This window comes from Amblyomma maculatum, chromosome 1 (genome assembly GCF_055883805.1).
Source record: "Amblyomma maculatum isolate TAMU_Amacu chromosome 1, ASM5588380v1, whole genome shotgun sequence".
NCBI classification, from domain to species: domain Eukaryota; kingdom Metazoa; phylum Arthropoda; class Arachnida; order Ixodida; family Ixodidae; genus Amblyomma; species Amblyomma maculatum.
Window position 1 is genome coordinate 302514838 of NC_139344.1, and position 21053 is coordinate 302535890.

General features: G+C 44.4%; 2 protein-coding genes across 3 annotated transcripts; both read left to right on the forward strand.

Moving 5' to 3' along the window:
- Window positions 1-1503: 1503 nt before the first annotated feature.
- LOC146206945 (uncharacterized) lies at window positions 1504-4788 on the forward strand. Of its 2 annotated transcripts, none has more exons than XM_084587075.1 (3): window positions 1504-1893; window positions 2785-2869; window positions 2958-3428. In XM_084587075.1, the coding sequence occupies exons 1-3, from the start codon at window positions 1703-1705 to the stop codon at window positions 3006-3008; spliced, it is 327 nt and encodes a 108-aa protein (XP_084443201.1). In that variant the 5' UTR covers window positions 1504-1702; the 3' UTR covers window positions 3009-3428. The 2 variants fall into 2 exon arrangements, 1 of the variants encoding a protein (XP_084443201.1); XR_014703299.1 differs by lacking the exon at window positions 2958-3428 and adding an exon at window positions 4128-4788 and having other exon boundaries at window positions 1511-1893.
- Window positions 4789-13844: 9056 nt separating this feature from the next.
- Window positions 13845-18404, forward strand: LOC146206946 (uncharacterized). Its single transcript, XM_084578254.1, has 2 exons — window positions 13845-14197; window positions 14655-18404. The coding sequence occupies exons 1-2, from the start codon at window positions 14077-14079 to the stop codon at window positions 14861-14863; spliced, it is 330 nt and encodes a 109-aa protein (XP_084434380.1). The 5' UTR covers window positions 13845-14076; the 3' UTR covers window positions 14864-18404.
- The last annotated feature ends 2649 nt before the right edge of the window (window positions 18405-21053 follow it).

A 21053-nucleotide genomic window follows, 5' to 3' on the forward strand; every position in this document is an offset into this window, starting at 1 on the left:
GAAGGAGATATTGGCTGCGAGTGAGTAATGTAACTGAAATTCATTTTGTTATGGGGCCATTGGCGTACAGACACCAAGAAGCTAAAATAAGACGATTGCCCGTGAGCGGAAGAAACGGCGTATAAACTTCTGACTCGGGGAGTCGCACGCTGGTTGGGGCACACTACTCAGTACGCGCTCCGCGCTGTAAAATTTGGCGTGTACTGGTATATGCTGTAGAAGATCGAGTGGCATACGTCCAGAAAAGCAACAAAGCCGTGCAGCCGCAGCATCGTATTCCACTTCCAGCCGCATTTCAACGGAGGCGAAATAAAAAAAAAAATGTTCGTGGATCTGTGAACCGGATTTCTAATGCGGTGTCTATTCGGAACCACAAAGCCAAAATATCTTCAACACTTCCAATTACAGATTTCAATAAGCATATTGCTCTGTAAATTAGTTCTTAAGGTGCTGAAAAAGTCGAAGTGGCGGAGTGTAGAGGCCCATGATACGCTGAGAATGGAACTTCGTTCTATCGTTCCGCGCCAAATATTTCTTTCCCCGACTGCTCAAGCTACTCGAGATTCTCTTGTCCCAGACGATAGACTATTTCATCATTAGTAGCAACAGTAAAAATTCTAACTGTTAAGGACCTCCTTTACGAAAGCTTTGCCATTGATCGAGTGCCAGCATTACCCGCCGGCTCTCCCCAAGATTGAGGTACGGAGGTACAAAATGCATGCCAGTTGTTGTTGTTAAGAGCTTTATTTTTCCAACGGTGTAGGAGGCCCCCTACTCCACGCCCCCGGCACGCACAGTTTTCGTTGATGACGCACGCTACAACCGCAAAGTGCTTGCAATCGCCACATCCGTAGCGGGTACCGCACCATGCCTCGGCACTGTCGAAAGGTGCACCACGAACAAAAGTGTTCGTCATGGTATTAAACTGTAAAGCAAAACTGCGAGGAAATTATTATGCTGTTGTAATCAAACAGCAAGGACAAAAAAAGAAGAAATGGCGATCAATCTCTTCTCAGGTTCTCTCCGCACTTTCAATGTTTGGGTATGAGGTGTGAACGCAATAGGTAAATGAAAAGCTACGTTTACAACATTTTTCATTCATTTAATTATTTCTTATTTCATCATCACATATCCGACTGATGCCCTGAGAGAATAAACTTCGTTAAAAAGAAATCTCCGTCTACTCACGTAAAATGCAAAGCTGTGCGCGCGGGTGTTCCGTCGCGAGCGGCACGCACTTCGAGGTGACGTCGACACAGTTCACGTTTTAAACATGAGCATTCTCGAACAGGCGGTGTCCTTTCGTCAGTATTGGTTTTCGGAAGTAGCTCTGAAGACATTCGATTGCCTTAAAACCGCAGAAAATGAGAGCCGAGATGCTTCCAGCCGTACAAGCGAACGCAACCCGACCGCGCCGGCCTACTCAGATTACTCGGCGCCGCCGTTGGCGGCGCTGAACGCTGCGCTCCACTAGTGTTCCTGTATATGCTCCCTAGGGAGCAGAGTTGCGCGACTGACATCCCTGCGCCGCTCTTGGCGATGACGTCAAACGTTCCATTCGAAGGAGGAGTCAACTTGCCAAGCGCAACAGGAGGAGCCAACTTTACAGGCGAAACATTTTTCTCGCCGCTTGCAGTGCCGTCAGCTGTCGTCGCATCGGTTTCTACAGTGTGTTCCCACCTTTTTTCTGCGCTCTAATGACATGGCTGTGCAGTGCAGAACGTTCTCTACAAATATGACGGGGTGCAGTGCGCCGAACTGCACAAACGGCACCGAAAGCAGCAAAGTGTTTTATTCAGTGCCCTGCGGAAGGTTAGTCCTACGTCGGCGACTGCAGTGGCTTTTAAGTATGGGCCGCGTGAAACAGCCCCGAAAGGAGCTCGAATATGCGGGGTATGTTGTTTTTATTTCATCTTAATGCATTCTTTGCGCTTAATATCTGTAAAATGGCTTTGTTTATTAACTTTTGAGCGATCCCTAGACACGTTAATTTGCTTGCGCATCTGCCGACTTCATCGCTCGAATTCCTCGCGATGCACTTGAGAACTGCTCTTTTTCTGAGTGTGACACCAGCTCTTGCAGTATAATATGTTGGCGGTATATAATGCTACATCTCCTGCTTTTACTGACTGTCACCTCATCGTTTCGTGAACCACATTATTACTTCCCGTGCAATATTCCATATATTTCCTCCTAACTTTCGACTAATAAGTCTGATTTCACTCTAGCATCGCCGTTTAGTGAAGAGGGTCACGAACGACAGTGAAGTGCAGAATTTAATGCGAAGCTAATGTATGTCTTAAAGTATAACTAAACAACGCGATTCATAACTTGGACGAAAACTATCTGTTGTGCTGGCTTTTTCTCTGGCTGACTGTGGTTTTAACAGGTATAAACTGCATCCTTTTCCGTAATTTTAATGTCTCGATTTTCTTACTTGCGGTTCATTTGCGTGTCGTTGTTGCCGTTCATTCGCCAATATGTACTACAGTTAATGTCGCCGCGAAGCTGCGGTTAAAATTCTGATCGTAATTTCACCAGCGGGAACGCTGGAAAATTGCGCGGAATGTGGTAATGCATGATTAGTGCTATTTTTTGCACACTTCCATTGCGGGGGTCATAAAATATTGTCATGCATACATGATTGCACTGTCGCGTCTCTCATAACCCCACAAACAAACAATGATTGCACTGGGCATCACCTGTTGCACATGGACCTTTTTTAAATACAAATCCAGTCAACAATGTTCGTACATGTTTTCTTCTGCACATAATCCTATGCAGGATCATTTCACAGCAGACCAGTTTGAGTGGTCCTACTTCAAAGGAAGGAAACTACTCAAGCCAGATGTGCCTACCATCTTTTTTGGTGAGTGAACCACTTGGAATTTCCAAACTTGCATTGCTCTTAACTCTCCGTTCATTGAAATACCAACAGTGTACTCTTGCTCATGCAGGCACTGGAAAACAGCATGGCTGCTGAGCCGTCCCCACCGACGTTAGGTTAATACATTCAGCTCGATCACGCAATAGCTGTGTCGTGCATGAAAATTGTGAGGTGCACATTTTTCATTCTGCCTTTTTCATCTGAACAGCCGTATCAGTGAGCTGCGCCTGTGACTGCCCAGAACATGCATTCAGTATCAGCATATGAGATCTTTTAGCGTCCAGTGCACGATATGAATACTGAACATTAGGCTTTTCTTTGTATAATAATAATTCTGTAGGCTTGGAACTAACTCTTCATTCATTGCAATGTCAACAATGTAATCTTTTTCATGCACACATGCCTTTGCAGGCACTGGAAAGCAGCATGACTGATGAGCCATCCACACTGACGTTAGGTTAATACATTCAGCTCGATCACGCAATAGCTGTGTCGTGCATGAAAATTGTGAGGTGCACATTTTTCATTCTGCCTTTTTCATCTGAACAGCCGTATCAGTGTGCTGCGCCTGTGACTGCCCAGAACATGCATTCAGTATCAGCATATGAGACCTTTTAGTGTCCAATGCACGATATGAATACTGAACATTAGGATTTTCTTTGTATAATACTAATTCTGTAGGCTTGGAACTAACTCTTAATTCATTGCAATGTCAACAATGTACTCTTTTTCATGCAGACATGCCTTTGCAGACACTGGGAAGCAGCATGACTGATGAGCCATCCACACTGACGTTAGGTTAATACATTCAGCTCGATCACGCTGTAGCTTTGTCGTGCATGAAAATTGTGAGGTGCACATTTTTCATTCTGCCTTTTAGTGTGCTACGCTTGTGACTGCCCAGAACATGCATTCATTATCAGCATATGAGATCTTTAGTGTCCTGTGAACGATATGAATACGAACATTAGGATTTTCTTTGAATAATACTAATTCTTCAGGCTTGGACCTAACTCTTCGTTCATTGCAATGTCGGCAATGTACTCTTGTTCATGCAGACACGTCTTTGCAGGCACTAGAAGACAGCATGGCTGTTGAACCGTCCCCACCGACGTTAGGTTGTGTAGCTGACCCTTATTGTGCCACAGATTCTCCTTCTGTCACTTAAACTATTGCACTTCTCGCATTGTGGTTAAGCATGAAGTGTGTCTTCAGGCAACATATTTTTATCTGTGTGCAGGAACCTCGAAAGAAGACCGGGTGCTAGAGCTGGAGCGACCGCTCAACCTGGACCTCCTCAAACAGCTCTCAGCTGAAGACACTTAACCATGTTGAATGTCATTCCTGGTTTCTCCTTTTCTTTTATAACAGTGCAGCGCCTATGATTTACTCCAGTATTGTACTAAAATGATATTTGTATGGCTGACATCGTGTCTACTTTCCCCTGACGCTGCAACCACCATTTGGCAGCTTAGTCTGAAACTGAAAATAGATGCTCTATAATATTAATCAGCCACACACAAACTCCAATGTGGTGACTCATGCTTACCTTTCAGAAATAACCTTTGTCTTTCTACACCATGCATTATTCCAAATAAAAAAAGTATGGAAAACTAGTGTCTACCCCTTTATAGTGTTATGGCCTTTAATGACTACCAATGTTTCTGCACAGGGCCTGCATGTCCCTCTGAGTGTTCAGCATTACAGTGAAGTGTACAGTTATTGTCAAGTACAATCTCTTTAGCCTCTCTACTTATTCTGCAGTAATGGTGTTATGTAATGTACCTGTTACAGGAGCACTAGTCGGCTGTATACAATAAAGTTCTAAATACCAGCTGTTTGTAAAGTGTTTTTCTAATCCCTATCTCCTGCACAGAAGTAGGTTGTCAGTCTATGTCTGCATGCTAACTAGATTTACCTACTTTGGGTAACTGTTCTACTTATCAAAAAGCCCTGAAGGACCCTTTGATAACGGTGGTATTTAGGGGGGGGGGGGGGACAGAAATTGAGATGAATATTAAAATACAAATTGGAATGCTACAATCGTAGCATTTTGCGTTACAGTGAATGCAGCCGTTAGAAAAAACAAATTCATATATTAAAAACGGAATGATGCTTACAAAAAAAAAGCACGCGACTGGATAAGGGCAGTTTGAACGATCGCAGCATGGAAAAGTTTCAGTGGACGAATGCAAGTCATATATGGTGCTATGGGTAATATATTGCAAGATAATGGAGCGCGAGCAAGTCTGCGACCTGTGCTATTGGTTCAATTCGCCTGTCTGTCAATTGTATTGCTTTAGACTGCCTGGCTTTGCATTGCGTGCAGCGGGGTTTCGTTGTAAGCTTCGTCTAATATTACAGACGATCCCTACAGAATCGTGCATTGTAATGTTCTTTCTGTCGGGGGCTGCAAAACGTTTCCACGCAAAACTTGCGTAGTATTGTCATTACTTGTATTTTTACATCATTAATGTCACAGCTACGAGCTACTGCCACCGTTTCGCCATCTCTGACAGGTCAAGCTGTGCCAGCATGTTATGCGAATCACATGTGTTTTCGATGTTATGTTTTCCAGAAAAATGCACGATGCGCTTGGCATCGATGCCTGCGCCTTTATACAGCGCAAGGAAAAAGAATGCCTGTAAATAGAGCGCGATGTACATGGCAATAAAAAAAAAAAGCGAACTGCTTTACATCGTCTGCCCCGCCGTGATCACAGCCCCTGTACGCCCAAGGAGTGGCTTTCCCGCAGAGCCCCCCTGTAGACGCAAGGAGCGGCTTTCCCGTAGAGCTTGGAACATAATGGCGGACCTTCGCGCAACTCTGCTCCCTGCGGGAGCATATACAGGAACACTACGCTCCACTAAAACCCCTTGATACTTTGAAAGTTACGCCAACGATTGAACTTTGCCGCCGCCGCGCTACCTCCTCGCCTCCTCCTCGCCCCTTGCGCGCCCCTTCACTGAAGGCCGGCTCTCCGCCCGATTTCCTCAGCGACGATTGGTCTCCCTGCCGTTGCCATTGGAAACCGACGCGCGTCCGGCGTTTTCCTTGTGTCTTCTTTTTCCTTCGCGCCATTTTTCTCCTAGTCTCGGCGAGCGAATATTGCGCGCTGTGCTTTTATTGCAGCGTGCAAGCTCTATGCCGTGCTGTTGCGCGTACAACTTCAGCAAGCGGCCTGAAGATGGTTATGCGGTATTCATGATATCTCAAGGCAAGCGTGACGGCTTGAGCACGAGTCAATGGATTCACAAGATTAGTCGAAAGACGTTTATTCCTAGAAACAACAGAGTTGTTTGCGACGTCGGGTGCCTTTCTCACTCCCCGTAATAACGCGTCACCTGATGCTGCGTTTTTTATTCCTGCTTGCTCCTCAATATTTTTGCGGCGGCAGCATGTTCATTGTATAAAAATAAGGTTGTCCTCTGCAGCATGCTGAATATTCTGCGAGGCTCCAAGGCTCCATCATTTAACACGCTTCGACTTCTGTACAGTCAGAAACAGGGCGCTATAATCTGCGTTTTGCTGTCAGAAATAACTGGAAAATTAGTCTCTCGATTGCATTTGTCGCGATTATGCTAGGATCCCTGGCCTCCTTCACTAAAAATCAAAATTCGGGCTTGTAGAGGAGCTAGCCTTTCCAGCTTGTACTTGTAGTGTGCGTCGGTTACTCGGGAGCAATGAATGCTGGCCCTGAAAAACTCTTTGGCAAGTAAACCCGAGGTATTGCGGGTAATTTGCACTAGTTAGGTCGTACGGCATTTTTTTTTTTTCAATTCTTGAATGTGTCTTGCCATGCTTCGACGCACGCGTGGGTTAAAAAATATGCGTTCGTTTTATCAGGGATACGGCCAATGTGCCGGAGGTGTTCATATGATCACACACGCTTCACTTTGACCATGACTACTAGGCGTTGGCAGGTTACCTTCGCTTTGAAAGCTGGAGCTCTAAAAGCGCGATTCCGCGTAATCATTTATTGCGAGAAAAGTTATCCCATCGATGTCAAATCAGCCGGAATCATTGCATCAATTTTCTGTATTTACGAAACTTAAACAATCAATAATGATTATAGTTATTATGTAAAAATAGGGGAAACATTTTGCGAGCAACAATTCTTAACACTGTAACATGTTACTCATTTCAACTGTATGCAAGATTTTTTTTTCACCTAGCCTGAGTAATTATCTCATCGCTCTATGTTCTAGCTACATTTCACTGAAGACCAGTTTGAGCCGCCAATATTACACGAACTCGAAAAAAAAAACGGGCCAAACGCAGTTCCATCAATTTTCTCTCACCGACCTGTCCTGAAGTAAAGGAAGCCTCCTCATCAGAGACATGAACCTCGCGCTGATAGTAGTCAGTTATTTCTGTGGCTTGCTCTTTTCCCACCTCCATTTATGAGAAAACAAGAAAGTATAAGAATTAAAAGTCAATGTATAGTTGTCTCGTCAGATATTATGAGATAATAGAGATATGACTGACAACGTAAGTCAATGAAAATTGAAGTATATCAATGGGTCATGGGACGGCATCAGATTAAATAGTGATGGTTATGAATAGTGATAGGTAATGATGGTGACTGTTACGGATAATAATAGTAAATTATAGTAATAGGCCCGGATAGTGAAGTGATAGTGTTCGTTGCGGATAGTGACAGTTACGATAGGTCTCTGGCATTAGTAGATATAGTGACAGATAGGATAGCGATAGTTAATGAATTGGCAGTTATATGCTTTCTCATTTCCGCACGTTGAAGACCTATGTGCACCTTGTAATTTTTTTATTTGATCGTTGCGTTCAATGAAATCAAGCTCTTTTACACAGCGCATGAGACCACAGCATGCTTGCCCCAGAACTTCAGTGTATCGCCAGGACCCATCACTTCTCCCAGTGTATCCTGCTGTCTTTTAACCACACGCGAGGTCAGTGAGGGGCCGCGTACTCATAAAATTATTTAATTCCTCCATCAGCATCATATCAAGACTGCCGTGGCAAACCTGTTGCTTGCCTCGAAGCAGCAAGGAACAGCTCAAAATTTGGTTTTATACAAAATTAACTAATGAACGCAGATTATCGCGGATCGCTAACTAGCACAGTGCCATTACACTTGGCCTAAGCTTTCCAACGGTATACGGTTCGATGTTACAGCTAAAATTTAGATTTTAATTGCAATTTACTAAATATCAATTAATTGGGCCCAGTAATTGATCGAAATACATGTACAATTAACCAATAATCCAATCTCATGGTTGATCACGTGACATATATTATGCTTAGAGAGATAGCTTGACAGTAGCGAAATAGACTAAGTCCTGCTTTAACCTTCTCTAATCTTGAAGTTCAAAGCACCAGCCTGGATCTTTGTCTGAAGTTTTACCGCGGTGACAGATTTCACGCTCTAAAAAAACAAACACAAAGTCAGAGGCAGTACTAGATTAAGTGCAGAAAGTAAAACCTTATCATGAGACTTAAAATTGTCTGTAGCACAGAACTCGCCTGAAAGCTTTGTTTATCAGTATTCCCCATTCAAACAGTTCTAAGAAGAAACCAATCAATTCATGAACTTTACTTTCGGCATTCTCAATGCTTTTCTCGCAATTTTTCAAAAATTTTGTGCACTCCTGGAGCGCAGACCTGGCCCAAAAGCTCGCGCTTCACTCACTGCTGCGGCCGGCCGGCGGGCGTCAAGGGGAAAAAGCGTGTCGTGCGCAGCGCTCGCCGCCGCCGCGCGAGGAGAATCGAGGAGGAAAGCGCGGCGCGGAGGAGAGTGTCGCTACTTTCAAAAGTAGCGCCAAAATGTGAAGTTTGCCGCCCGCCTCCTCTCCTGCGCTCTCCTTCGTCGTTCGACCCTCTTATTGGCCGAGCGCCGTCACGTGCGCGCGCGCGCTTTTTTTTTTTTTTTTTTTGCTGGGCATGCAGCTTCCTCCTTTCCAGCGGGGCGGGCGGCGCGCGCGCGGCACATATCGCCGTGTGTTTTGCTGCCACGCGGACTGCTACTAAATCGTTCCCGCTGGCTATTTAATTTTTTTTTTCAAGCATGTTGCGCTCTTTGGCCGGCGGCTGATAGAAGCACGGTGGTGAAGGCGAGTCCAACCAACGCAGACATCGCGTACGAATGGTGTCACGCACTGACAGTTGAAAACAAAACCGTTTCAGCGTAAAATATAAAAAAAACTGCTACCACGCTTCTCAAGTTTCACGGTAGCTTACAATTCAGTCCAACTTGCAAAGAAACCACACAGACTGCAGCTTCCGCAGCCTAGTTAATTTTTTTTTTTTCAAGCATGTTGCGCACTTTTGTCAACGGCTGACGGACTCAAGGAGGTGAAGGCGAGTTAAATCGACGCCAAAATCGTGTACGTATGGTGACACACCATGGCAGCTGAACACGGCACCGTCTCAACGCCAAATATAAAAAAAAATAACTGCTACCTCCCTCCCCAAGTTTATCGGTAGCTCACAAGTCAATCAAAGCTGCAAAGACTCCACACAGACTGCAGCTTCCGCCGCCTATAGTTAATTTGATCTGCAGCTGAAGTTGAAAATACATGGAAGACAGCTGCTGGCTGCCACACTTCTCAAGTTTACCGGCAGCTCGCAATCCAGTCAACGCTGCAAAGAAACCATACACAGACTTTTCCAAAATTGTTCCTGTCCGCCGCCTAGTTACAAATTTTATAAAGCATGCCGCTGAGTGGCCAAATGTGACGAACTACGGACACACGGAGATGACGGCGAGTTGAACCAACGCCGAAATCGCGTATATGTGGTGTATGACACACACAGCTGAAACTGCTGAAACTATTCTGGCGGGAAATCCCTGTCAACATTCAGTAATTATGTTTCAGCAGTGAGTAATATTTTAACCTGAACACATTGCGACAAAATGCAAGGCTCTGGTGAGACCCGGCGCACGGCCGCGAGACGGCTGTGAAGGGCGCCTGCTCCGGAGAGCGCGCGCTAGTCGCGCACCCCGTAGGTGGAGCCACGGTCGAAATGCGAGAGGAGGAGCGGCGCCGCCGGAGGAGGAGAGAGGAGATGGCGCTACTTTTAGTTTATTGAGGGGTTTTACGCTCCACTAGTGTTCCTGTATATGCTCCTGCGGGAGCATATACAGGAACACTAGGAGGGCGCCACCTGAGCAGACGACGCAGTTTTCTCTCTTCAGCATGCGGCAATCTGTTGGTGTTGTGCGTGCGTGTTAAACCTGCTTCTGCGCGTCTTTTGCTTTCACGAAGGTGCAGTAGTTTATTTACGGTGTAGGTGTTTGCTCATGCGAGTCGTTCCGCACTTCTACCTGCTCGGCGACGATTGCATCGGATTTTTTTTTTCTCTCGTTTTGTGCGCGCGTTCTGTGCTCGCCTGTATCCCTTCTTTTTTTACTGTGTCGCCAGTGGTGAAGCGCGGTTCCTGATTGTTTGTTCCCCAGTGCCTCTCACTAGACTGCAGAGAAAAATGCCAAAGAGAAAGCGGTGGTGCACAGAGAAGACTTGCTTTTTTGGCAAACGGGGCTACCGCTAGAACAAGGAGCGTACGTATTACTGCGCTATCTGATGCTACGTAAGTACGCATTCTGTACAATGGGAACGAAGCATCGATAGAAATGACGGAAGGTAAACGGCAACTGCTTTTGTTGGCGAGAAACATTTTTAGAGCATGCAGTTATGTTCACAAACTTGGGCGAGTCGGTAACGGTGCTCCATGTGTGCAGCACAAAGAGTGTACACAATCAGATGCCACAGACAGCACCTGTGTTGTGTACCTTTTCTGTGTCCCTCGATTGTCCTTTTGCGCTACACATATGCCATATGGATGCAGTTATATATTAGGCGCATGTTTCACCGTAAGCGCGGCATTACCAACGAGCTTCATCGCGATTAACCGGCCGCGTCTCGTGCATATTGTGTATCTGAGAAAAAAAAAAAAAAACTTCGTACCACCTGTGCAGCCCTGTTGTGTACAACCCGAAAAGATGCGCTGAACGATATGCTGACTCCTGGTTTACAGCTCATTTTGATAATGGCGGGCTAATTTATCCCTCTGTTGACCTAGCAAAGGCTGCGTAAGGGTCATGGAGGATGCAATCAGTGCGTTTTTTCAGTAAAAATAAGCTGCACGAAGACAGCATGCAAGAGTTTGCGCAGTGTCTGCACTCTTTGACATTTCCTCAGCTAGGGTGTCCCGAACAAAAAAAAAATACTTTAGCAACAGTGCTTAGGTTCTACATTCTTTTACGATTTCGATTCCTTGTGAAAGGTTTGAAGAGAGAGCGTGAAGGACAAAGGCAGTGGCAGAAGTATTTGAAGCTGCGGCACTGCCAATAGTTCAAGGTAAAGCTCAAAAGTCGAATGCAGGTTTGCATAACTTGTATTGAGCATGTGTATTTTGTATCGTGTATTTGTACTGTCTTGTGTTGAGAAGCCGAAAAAAAGCTCTTTCTCGGATGAAATAAAAGCTGAAATTGTCCCGAGTACCATTCTTTATTTCCAGATTATTGATATGTAAACACATACGCATACGCTGTATGGCCTGTGATAACTGCTATCGGCAGGTGTGCCGTCTGCTTTTTCGCAGAAATGATAAAAGCAAAGAACAAAATACAGAACACAAATCGGAACCTGGCACGCGCACAATGTTGCGTTTTCTCTTCTGTATATATAAAAAAAACAAAAGACCTACAACGTCTTCACTCAGCAGTGCTGACAGAAAATGTTGATATTGCCTGCGAAGAACCGGCGGGGTAGATATCAGATATATTCCATGGTAGAAGAACAAATGGTAGCGTAACTCTCATAGAAGCCTGCGTGTCGACTCTGAGCAAGGCTTTAGTTTCCTGGCGCCCCCTGCGAACTGTGAGGCAAAACAAACACGTGACGTTGCTTGTGACGTCACTGTGACGTACTTTTAGCGGGGAATTTGTCTTTTTACTTAACGAAAAACAAGGCCAACAACGACGGTGGCAGAACGATGCTCGGATAAGGCAGAAAAATGGACACCGTAACTGTTCAGCCAACTTTACTTGACATGGATTTCTACTGTCAAGTTTTACGTTAACTTATTTCTTCGGGCACGTTTGTAAACAAGGGCCTTCAAGTGAATTAGGCAAGCACAAGGATAGAACCACATGGCTTGAGGCATTTCACTAAGGGCATAAATGAGTGAAGCTGTGCTGCACAGAAAGCCAGGATTTATTCACGATTACTTACATAGACGCTTCACGACAATGAAATCTTTAAGTGTAGGAGAGCGACCACCGCTCATTCGTCACAGTCTTCATGAAATCCTCGTGATAACAAAATGACATGAGCGTAGGTCTCCAAACGAGACGCGGTGAGATTATAAAAGGGTAAAAGATCTTGCTAACAAACAAAGTATACATATCAGCGTCAAAGAACAAAAACAAACGAACGGAATAACTAACGCTAGCGCTAGAACGCCAACCTGTAAGAGCTTAGGTAGGCAATTCAAATTGGGATTGCTAGTATTTAGAAGTTAATGCGTCTGAGAAGTGAAAATATTGAAGCTATAGCTACGATATAGCTTCGCTCCAATAAATCTCGCCCTGTTCACGATTCCCATATTTTACTCGCGCTTCATTTGCCACTGAAAGGAGTCAATGTGAGGTTACAAATTTACAACTTAAGCATTTAACATGCTCATGAGAAAGATCCCATTGACAGCAGGAACATCACTGTAATAACAGCTAAAGCACGTTCAGCGAACGTTGGTGCGGTAATACGGCGCAGTAAGCAAAACACGCAGCAAGGGGAGCGGAACGGAAGGCTTTGAGCAATGCGACACGCGTCTTGGGGGCAATAAAATCTCACCACCGCTCAATTAAAACAAGCAGCGATACGCCGCTCATGCAGACGTGTATCCGTAAAACAAGCCACCACTTTTGCGACATGCCTGGGAGGCCGAGCCGAGACGCCGAGCTGTGACGCAGCATTGTCCCATCGTCCGGAAATGCGCACATGCAGCGGCAATCAGTTTCTCATCGAGCACAGACAGTCTTCGCCTTGCTGTAAAGCTCTACCAAAACCAGCAGAATGAAATACTGACTGCTTGTTACAGATAACCCACTCTGTACGCAGCACGCAACGATGAACGTTGAACCGGGGCCGACGACGTACCCATTCCGCGGATGAAAAAAGCTTCGGTCTGAACCATGGGCCCGATCCTCGATATTCGCCTTCCCCTGGCGGCGCCATATTGTCTTTCTGATTGGCTCAGAAAAGAGTCACGTGCTTCAAACTTGTGGCGCGAAACCATCAGTTGAGGCAAGCACTTTTAGCGGTTACGTCAAAATGACGTAGCCGTGAAAATTGATTTCAACCGGAGCTATCCTTGTTGCCTGGATGACAAATACGAATGATTTTGGAGTGGAAGCAAAGTTACTGATGGTGGTTTGGAGAACACTTACGCTCGATTAACCAATGTGATGAAAATAATGGCATACTGGGAAGGAGCGGATTCTCAAATTTGATTGGCTGGAGCTATGTCACGTGAAACACGTGATACGCAAGCATATTTAGATTACGTCAAATTGACGCGTCATGACGTAACTGACGTGCCGCCATTACCGAAAATGCTGACGTTTGGCCGCCATAATTTCGCCGAGTGGCGAGGTGCCCGAATTATGCTAATGAGACTATGGCGACAGGCAAGCTGATTTATGCAGCCGTTAGCCTGCCGTAGTTTCTTAGCTTGTTATTAAAAGTAAAAGGATAATTTTATATACACCTTGTATGGCTTTTTAAACGGAATAGAAAGGCAAATTATGAGCGCGTATGAAATAAAGGACGTTTGAGACAATCTCTAATGGGGGCAGAAGCGTGCGGCCGCGTGACGGCGCTAACTGCTTTCTTATTTCAAACACTTTCTTCCATGGTAAGAAATTATTGGTCTGCGCGGTTATAATAACCCAGCAATGGCGGCGGCCATGGAGGGAGGTACGCTTACGAGTGGTCTTCGTGATCGAGGATTTGCTGCAGCACAGCAATGCTGTCAAATTGTCTTGAAAGATAGCTCGTCAGTACAGTCAGATCTGAGGAGTGTAGTGTGGCGGCTTTGCAAGCTCCGAGGCGAGAATTGCCCTGCGCTCGGAGTGTTGAACTGTTGAGCTACTGGTGTTTCGGGTGGAATCGGCAGTGGTGAACGCCTCTAATGTAGGATGGCACGAAATGTATTCGTTCGGCCGAGCAACGAGCTCCTGGAATGTGTCGGGCTTCTCGATGGGTGTCGACCAGCAAGGCAACGCAGTCAATCTGCTGGAAATGCTGCAGCACGTCGAGCATCACAGAGGTAAGCGCAATAGGAAAACCTGCAAAGGTGACTGTTCATACAGCGTCATTCGCATTCAAGTTGTACACAGGCGGGAAATGACTGAAGATTAAAGGAATACTTACAGGACGCATGCGGCGAAAAAAAAAAAAAAAACTGAGTGTGCTCGTAGTTGTCAAGATTTCTTGGCTAATGGTTTCGACGACCGAGAAAGGAAAGACATGTGAAATCGCCTGATATAAGTCGTTCCTTTAGTTGCTGAATTGAAAAAGTTAACCTTCGCACTACAATTTCCGCCACCAACCCGTCTTTACCTGTTACGGAAATGGTTCACTTAGGTATTGCACTGACCATTTCTTGCATTCATAGATTACACTTTACCGCAGCTTAGCTTGCAGCATTGATGATTTTGAATGTTCCTGTGCCATGCGTGTTTGATATTTTATTTGCATATAATTTAGGCACTAAACATTTGCAGGTGATCGTGTGGACCTTGTGCAGCCGTTGCAGCACTTCCGATCCGAGTCATCATGTGGGCGAGAAGTCCTGGGGCCATATTCAACATCATTAACCTCTCTGCTAGGCTTGTATAATCTGGGAGGCCGCGCCTTGTCCCTGGACGGCCACATCAGATGTGAAGTGCTATGCAGATGGACAGCTCTTTTTGAAGATCGTTACAGCTTGTAGTGTGTGCAGATCACATGACATTGACGCCACCTGCAAATGGTAATCGCAGCAGGAACATCGACAAGTACAAGGAAGAGGACATGCAATATTTATATTAACTTGGACAAGAACAACTTGATCACCTGCACTTGAGATTTTCACTCGCTGTCATGATTTTGATATATGCCACAAGTGATCAATGTTACTTTGAGTCACTTTGGGACGTTAAACCCCACAAACCAAACCAAACCTTTCTTTGGTGCTATAATTTTTTGTCTACCATCTGTAGACATACTGAGTGTATTCTACAAGTGCTGTGGCCCTCGCTGAGAGCTGTCATTCTTTGTTGTATACTTTGCTTTTTTGTGTTCTGCTTAAACTCAGTGTGCATTTTATTAAGTGCTTCATGTCAATGAAACGCAGGAAGGTACAAAAACGTTCTCCTTCTACCTCCAGAAGTGCCATTCTGAGTAGGACGTGCGTGCACATATAGTTCACAATTCACTTTGGTGTTTGTGGCAAGCAAGCAGTCTGCGACATACTACTTCGGTGAGAATATTTGACATACGTGTACCCTGGTGGATGTGTCTGCAGTCGTTTACCATAGCAGAGTCCATTTCGTTACACCTATCTTGTGTGCTACTAGGGTGAAACGTGAGATGCCCACTGTGTTTTTCCACAAACTGCAGAGTGAAGCGAGCTGTGCTTCTTTGTATTTGGTTGCCTTTATGCTTGTTTTCTATTGCTTCCTTCATATGCTGAATGTAGATGAACAGCAATCAACTAGTTTTCCCAAGGATAATTTGTGCATCTATTTGGTGGTCATTGTCTTTCATTGTTGTATGCACGAAAAATGAGGGCCCCGCCAACTTGTCAACCCATTTTGGCAATTTTAGATTCCACTTTTGCAAAATTTGCCTTTTTCACTTTGCACTGCAATTACCGATGCTTTTTAGTCATGTTAATCAAGATCCCAGATAACCTGTTTAATGTCTGCATCATTTGTGTGGCTCGGCTATCAATGAACATTTTTGTATTCATTTTTTTTTACAAAGGCAACTATTGAGTTCTCTGTTTTGTAACTAGGTGATATTGATGTGCATGTGCACCCACTGGCAAAAGTTCTTGAAGGTGGCTTCGCAGGGGAAAGAATGCATTCATTTGTGTACGAGATAAATTGCTTGACATTTCATGTTTCACTATATATATAACCCATAGTCACAATAATGATGCACAAGCGCAGGAATGAAATAAAAACTTTTTGATAACATTGTCCTTCATAAATTTTTGACTGCAGCTCTACAAAATGCTTTGCTCCTTTTGTACATTGCTACATATCTTGTTCCATAAAATATCTCCCTCCATGATAGCATTGTGTGTAGACCTTCCATACCCCTATTATGAGGCTGCTATCTGGGCCAGTTGCTTCTTGACACATTCTTGCTGCTGCCACATGCCCTCCGGCACTCACATATGTTAAAAGAGGGTTGGTAAAGCTCACATATTCATGCTCTAAGCCACTGAAGCATGGCTTCATCACTCGAGATGTTTATCGAATGATTGCAGCTGTGTATAACTGCTTCATTATTTTTTTTCTGTTAGTTGCTTTTGTAGATTTATCTTCATTGTTCTTTATGAGCTTTAAATTGAGAATTTTAAGGAAGGGGCAGACATTTTATGCCAATCACTTTCATCTCATTTATGTGGAAGCACTTTCAAGGACACTTGTTTCATCATCACTTTTCAACATTTTGTACCATTGTGCTAGTACTGAGTTGTATAACTTTTTGCTCTCATAAGTGACAGCTGCACTAGTTTCACTTACACCTATCCTATTGTCACATGTGTTTTCTACGTTATCTAGTATCCCTATGCTTTCCTATTATATCAGCTTCAGCAATCCTCTCTGCATTTAACCCTCAGAATGTGTTCCATATTTTGCACGTCTGCTATGTGTACAGCCTAAATTGAACACCACAATATATTCTTAAGATTGCATTCAAAAGATAACTTCCTGAAGGTACAATCCTATTGAACACAGTAGACGTCATACTATCCATAAGTGACCCTTTCTTTTTCATGGTGTATTGAACAAGTTGTGAACAAAGCGATTTCATTTTCTCTTGACCACATTCACCTGTTGTTTCTGGGGTACAGCCTCTGCCACAGCTACATCTATAACTTGGCTGTTGGCACCGTGGTCAAATGTCTTGCGAGCCAGCAGAGCCTAATGTAGCGTAGATGTTCAGCTATAGGCTTCTTGCTTTTTTTTTGATGCAGCAACGTTAAAGCCTCTTTTCTGCACAAAATGTGACGTTGTGAGGGGAAAATCTTGGGCACATTTCAGACAGGTGACATGGCCGAGTACTCAATGTGATGTCTCTGGCTTCACCTTTGAGATGAATGTGTGAGGTGATAAACCTTGCAGGATCTTTGGATAATAAGACAGGCAACCCTTAGGCCATGGAAACGCATCCGTACAGCTTGGTTACAGTGGGCTTTATAGGTATCTAGACAAGTGGTCTTCCACATAATTGGGTAACTTACAGGTATACGCTACTGATATGTATCATAGAATAAATACTAGGTGTTTGCAGTAGCAAAGTCGATTCACACGAATGAGAGTCTGCAGACAGGAGCCATAAAAGCTGTTGTGTCATAGCGGTAAATGCTGAGCTTGCGTGTCCCCACAATTGTTTTTAGAGCATGAAGTTTTCAAGTGCTGTGCTGGTTTGCCTGATAGCCGTCACATTGAGTGACTTGCTGAAATAATGCTTAAGGCTTGTCTTCCTGAGACAAACATTTCTGCTTTTTGGTAGACTGCATAAAGGGAGCATTCTAGGTGTGGCAGGCATTTATGCACAGGTAAAATCATTCTTACACACACTCTAACTACCTTTGCCCTGTCCATAACAGAATCAGGGAATACTTGCTCTGTCGCAGGTGCCGACTACCATTTAAATGACGAGTTCCATATTTATTTATTTATTTATTTATTTATTTATTTGCAAGTACTGTTAGCCATTCCGGGCTGTTACAGGGTGGGCAATGTACATTCAAGCAGCACAACAAATTTCCAACTCTTTCTCAAAAGTTTCTAAAGAACAAGTTTTTTCAAATACGCTTCGGTCAAGGTTGTTCCATTCAATGATTGTTTTAGGCAGAAACGAAAATTTAAATACATCAACTCTTGGCACATACGACATCACTTTGATACTGGTAATACTGCGGAACGCATAGCATCCCTTGACTGTAGTTGCAGCCTAGTGCTTTGAGCCTTCGGGGACCAATCCTCAGTGGTGTTGGGTACTCTTTGGTAAAACAGTGGGTGCTTGCTTTGCTGGTGCTGGGGTTATCTTGGGCCAAACACTTGGAGAATGGGTTTTTGACCCTATCTTGTGTTCCCTTGCTTTGTATAACTAATTTCTCTTCTTTGGTCTCCAAGGCCATGCCACCTTTCAGATATGGCGATGAGCTGTACAAGTACAATACTGTAATTACTTGAATGTGTGACAGCCTTTCATTTTTTAGGCTGTGTATTGTAGAGTGTGGAGTGCTGTAAATAAACTTTGTATTGTTTTGTATATTGTAATTTTCAGTTTTCTTATAAGCAAGGCTTGATGTCAGGTGCATGTAAAAAAAATGCCAAAAAGTACCGAAAGCAAATAATACACCAATTGTTAGTCAATGACGAGCTGTTTAAATCTACAGGGAATGTGTTGCGTGAGTAGCAGGTCTCTTAAAGTGTGCACGTTTTGCCAAAATAAAGGACAGAAGCTATACTGCAACCTGTTGGAAAAACCATGCATACAAGACACACTAGCTGCAAATCATACGCTCATTTAAACAAGCCATCACGTTTAGTTTTCCAATGATATGCAATCAGAATATCGAAAAAGTAAATTCCATGCTTTATTCCCATATTTATGCCCGTATTCAGGTGAGGTTCATTTGAGCATGTTTTTGAGTCAGAGTGTAGAGAGTGGATGTTAGACAGTTGCACGTTGGACATTATGCATTGCTGGAAGAGCACACAGGGGATGGCAAAGCCAATACAAATCATACGGTATTATCACCTGGCAATAATGACCCTTTGCCAAAAAATCCAGAACACCACCCGATTGCATTGCTGTCTCTCCTAAAAATAATGTACTGCAGGCCACATCAGCCTTGCAATTCATGTTTCTTTTTGTCTAATATTGTCCCTGTGCATACTTCTGTTTTCCTTTTTTGTTGCTGTTACTTTTTACTTACGGTGTCCTTAAAGTCACGCTTGTTTTCCCCTTTGGCTCCCTTGCTTCACTCAGAGACAGGTTCGGGCTTTGTGTAGCATGTGCACTGGTTAATGTGTGCATGAATGCTACATTCAATGACAATTGCTTCAAGAAAACGGTTTCCATACTGCATCTAGCTCATTGTAATTAGGCATCATATATCATATTCACTCTTCATGTCTGTTCCTTCACTTCCAGAGCGTCAAATAAAAAAATGAAGGCATTTCTCTAGCTGACCTCTTCACCCTTCTCTCCTCTGAAGAATCTTGCTGCACTGAAAGAAAGTGCCAGATGCTGTTGCAAGTGCAAAACTGGTAAACAGTAGCAAAGGAACAGGCTGTACCTGACAAATTTTGTTTCACTTGTGACATTGTGGTGTGATGTGTACCTGCATCAGACGAGCAGTGTTGCTACTTTTATAAAATGTTTTTATGCAACATGCTCAGAAACCAAGGAGAATAATACCGACAGATTTTTTGTTTTATTTTAACGAGATAATTAATACATCTGCCACAACACAGTGACACTGCATGCGGTGAAATGTGCATACAACGTGCTATGTACGTCTAATTCAGGGCACATTAAATGCCATCAGCGTGAAAGCTAACCTGTTGCTGCCAGTGGGCATCTGCATGCTTACACTTTTTATTGCATTTTCATTGCTTCCAGAAAATCTTATCTGCTTATTTTTGCGGCTGCGTGAAAACGTCCCAGCCGCGATGGCTCAATAAAAAGTGTAACCATGCAGACGCCGGCTCTCTGACCCGCAGTATGTGCGTAGCCCAGTCACGACGATCGCATTTCGATGGAATTAACACGCCAGCGTGTTAATTCCATCCTAAAGGTGGTCCGATGTCAGCGCAGGCTAAGATCGCCAGATATATGGCCTAATCGAGCTCTCCACTATGCGTGTTTTCACTACGCCGCTTCACCGGGCCGATATCCGCACGCTACGCCACTGAAGCCGACACGTAGCCGTAACAGACTTAACATGATGGAAACGGTGGGCTGCCGCAGGCAGTAACGGCCTAGTGGCAACTGCAGCCCGAAAATCTGCTGGACGCTTCCAATTCTCAGTATTCGTAAACAACTTCTTTATACCCACTAGCTGAGAAGTGAATGTGCAAAGCTCGATCCTGATACTCGCCGATTTCTTTGCGCGACTAAGTCCATAAATGAAACTTACGCACAGCTAACCACATGCACGCATCTCAAGTAAGGCATCGCTCACACTTGATGACCGGCTGTTTGTGGGGTTTGCGTCGAGTACCGCCGTTCGCTCAGCCTAGCTGCTGCTGGACGTCCGACAGCGTACGTGTACTATGATTCACTGTGGTCGCAACGACCATAACTAATAGTACAGTACAGCCGCAATGTATACGTAAGTATCTCACTATCTCCTCAGCCTTACCCTGCAGCGTAAACACGGTTCGCACCGACGCTTCAGCTTCTCGGCATCGCAGCGTTGGCATTTTTGTAATCGACGCCAAGTAGCAGACGACGGCGTTAATTTTTTGTAACTTTTTTCCATGTTTTTAAATTTCGTCATCAATTTCTGTGTACACGCGTTTTAGCACCGCCCCAATTTACACGTCACGGGTACGTCACAACATGGCCGAAAAGGCGAATGTCGAGGATCGGGCCCCTTATCTGAGCTATGTCTGGGCTTTGGGCAACTACGCAGCGGATAATAAGTGGCCGAGAGAGGCCGTTAGAAACAAGTTAAAATATTATTAAAAATGTGACACGTTTTTTCTTACGGAAGAAACAAAAACTGCATTCATTCCTGAGCGCGAATATTATGTTTACTTTCTAGTTCTTTGGAGTTCTGGCAGATCTTATTTTCTGTGCGCTAGTAATTTGCCTCACAGTTCGCAGGAGCCCTCATCATCGAGTTGATGCCGCTGGCAGTAGGCAGCTGCACGCGTTTTCTTCCA

Excerpts from the sequence above, each read along its gene's own strand:
- LOC146206946 (XM_084578254.1), top strand. The coding sequence starts at position 14,077 with ATGTATTCGTTCGGCCGAGCAACGAGCTCCTGGAATGTGTCGGGCTTC. Across the intron at positions 14,198-14,654 it reads GCACGTCGAGCATCACAGAG|GTGATCGTGTGGACCTTGTG; the intron begins GTAAGCGCAATA and ends AAACATTTGCAG.
- LOC146206945 (XM_084587075.1), top strand. The coding sequence starts at position 1,703 with ATGGCTGTGCAGTGCAGAACGTTCTCTACAAATATGACGGGGTGCAGT. Across the intron at positions 1,894-2,784 it reads AAGGAGCTCGAATATGCGGG|GATCATTTCACAGCAGACCA; the intron begins GTATGTTGTTTT and ends AATCCTATGCAG. Across the intron at positions 2,870-2,957 it reads TGTGCCTACCATCTTTTTTG|GCACTGGAAAACAGCATGGC; the intron begins GTGAGTGAACCA and ends TTGCTCATGCAG.